The 2538-nt window shown below is 37.2% G+C and overlaps 1 protein-coding gene across 1 annotated transcript in view; it reads left to right on the top strand.

Annotated features, from left to right (window-relative positions):
* Positions 1-2538, top strand: part of ARMT1 (acidic residue methyltransferase 1) — a 26090-nt gene that overhangs the window by 8152 nt on the left and 15400 nt on the right. Inside the window, exon 3 of the mRNA XM_012655509.1 lies at positions 1572-1816. Within this exon, the coding sequence (XP_012510963.1) occupies positions 1572-1816 (245 nt within the window). The remainder of the gene's footprint in view (positions 1-1571; positions 1817-2538) is intronic.

Below are 2538 nucleotides of genomic sequence, written 5' to 3'. Positions count from 1 at the left end.
GAACTTGTAATTTCAATTCTTTCAACTGGAGTGATCTAAAATGCAGTAATTAATCAAGTTGTAGTATATTACTGCTTGGCCTGTATGCCCATAATCATCAGGTGACCATGCTAACTGCCAGCGAGAAAGCAGGGCCTATTGTTCCTCCAGCTCTAACCCATTTCACACTCTCGTGGGGGTGGGACAAGACCTAAATAAAATGTTGACATCACTGTTTTGGGTAGCCTTTCTGTCTCCTTTTGCATGCATCTCTCCTACCTACAGCCACTCTCCTTAGGCCTTACGTGTTCTCCTATCTCCATAAGCCTCCAGTTATACCAGTACCAGGCTTGTCCCCACAGGAGCCATGCCACACAGTTTTCTGCCCTCCTATCTTCGTAGCCAAATGCCTATTCCTTTAGACTACCTGGTTTGGCAGACATGCATCCCTGAGAGACAGGGGACCAGGCTTTATTCATCTTTCTTTGGCCCTGAATTTAGTGGCTGACACATACAGAGTACGTGTAAACATTTGAAATGAATTGAAGCAATTTAACAAACTGGCATTGACACAAATATCAGTCCATTATCTCTTCTAGGTATTTGCCTGTGTAAAAGAGGGTGCTCACAACCCTGTAAAAATCTCAGTTGTTGGAATTTATGCTTAAATAATTAGTTGAAGTTAAAGAATTTAGGGTAGAGATTTGGAAGGAGAGATCCTCTCAAGAATGTAGGGAATCTGGGGCTCAGCTCCTAAAATTTATATTTTTAACAACTTTTCTTCTATTTCTGAACTTGCAGAATCTCTAAAGCTTCAGCCTTTCGTTCTAGTGGCAAAAGAAATTCTACTTGGGGAAAAGAAAAGATTGGAGAGACGTCTGTATTTAGACAATTAATAGGCCTGAAAGTAGGGACTAAATTCCCTTAATATCAACATGGGGATAATGATTTTATAAAAATATTCAATTAGGTTTGATGTTTATTTCCTACATTTTATTCTATATGTTTATTAGGCTTACATCTGTTTTTTTTAATGGGCAGGAATCTTGCTGGTATAAAACCAAAGGTTTTCATTTTCACTTTATTCTGATCCCATAACATTTGTCCCCTCTCCAATTGGCCTGTTATGTGAGATAATACTGTAGCACCTTGTGTGTCAGGGTATCTGGAACTTGGTGGAAAACAAGTAATTAAAAAAACCCTTTGAGCTGCCAAAAGAAGCCTCAGGAAGACCAGAATAACACATTTGGAAGCATGAAAGACATGGAAAATCTCATGGTTTGTCTTCTTCCTGTGTGTGGTAATGGTCATTCCACCCAAAGATACAGAAGGGCCAGAACTTCAAAACAAAACAAGGTAGATAAGTTATGATTATGTTGATATGAGATCTGTATATGTTCTTTGATTTTCAACTTAAGAATTCTAAATTTAATGTTTACAATAGTTTGTGAAAGACATAAAAGATCATTTTGAAAGAGGGTGTTTTTCTGTCCTCCTTAAATTTAGGTCCATAAAAATATATTACCCCAGAGGAATTACACATGCACGCACACACACAGACACACAATTTGTTTTTCTTGTTATTTCCACAGGAAGGCACGGAAGCTGAAAAGAAAGCTATCTCTCTTCTTTCTAAGTTACGGAATGAATTGCAAACAGATAAACCATTTATCCCCTTGGTTGAGAAATTTGTTGATACTGACATATGGAATCAGTACCTAGAATATCATCAGAGTCTTTTAAATGAAAGTGATGAAAAACCAAGGTGGTTCTACTCACCATGGTTGTTTGTAGAATGCTACATGTATCGTAGAATTCATGAAGCAATTATCCAGAGGTACGTATATAACCATCAACTAGTAAATGTTTAGATACTTTGTACATTTTTTGAAATTATAAAAGGATAAGGTTAAAAAGTAGCACCAGTAGAAACCTGATTTAGTTGAGTTCAGCAAATATTAATGGCATTGTTAGACACTTCTGCATATGTTACCAATTTAATAGATTCTTGGCAGTTGTAATCCACTTGCCTTGAATAGACATAAGATTAAATATCTGAAGCATGAACTAACTAAAGATTCTTATAAAGACTTCTAGAGTAAAAAAAATTGTACTTATTGAGCAAAAAATAATTTGTTTTTTTTTTAGTTTTTATTTCAGCATATTACGGGGGTACAGATGATTAGGTTATGTATGATGCCCTTGCCCCCTCTCCCCCAAGTCCGAGCTTCAAGTGTGTCCATCCCTGGGATGGTGCGCATTGCACTCTTTGTGTATGCATATACCCGTCCCCTGATCTCCCCTCCCCGCCAGCCCGACATCTAATATATGTTATTCTTATATGTGCACTTATGTGTTGATCAGTTAATACCACTTTGATGGTGAGTACATGTGGTGCTTGTCTTTCTACTCTTGGGATATTTCACTTAGTAGAATGCGTTCCAGCTCTATCCAAGAGTATACAAGAGGTGCTATATCACCATTGTTTCTTTAAGCTGAATAGTACTCCATGGTATACATGTACCACATTTTATTAATCCACTCATTATTGATGGACAC

The sequence above is a fragment of the Propithecus coquereli genome, unplaced genomic scaffold (assembly GCF_000956105.1).
Source record: "Propithecus coquereli isolate 6110/MARCELLA unplaced genomic scaffold, Pcoq_1.0 Scaffold48, whole genome shotgun sequence".
In the NCBI taxonomy this organism is placed as follows: Eukaryota; Metazoa; Chordata; class Mammalia; order Primates; family Indriidae; genus Propithecus; species Propithecus coquereli.
This window is presented reverse-complemented; position numbering and strand designations above follow the sequence as displayed.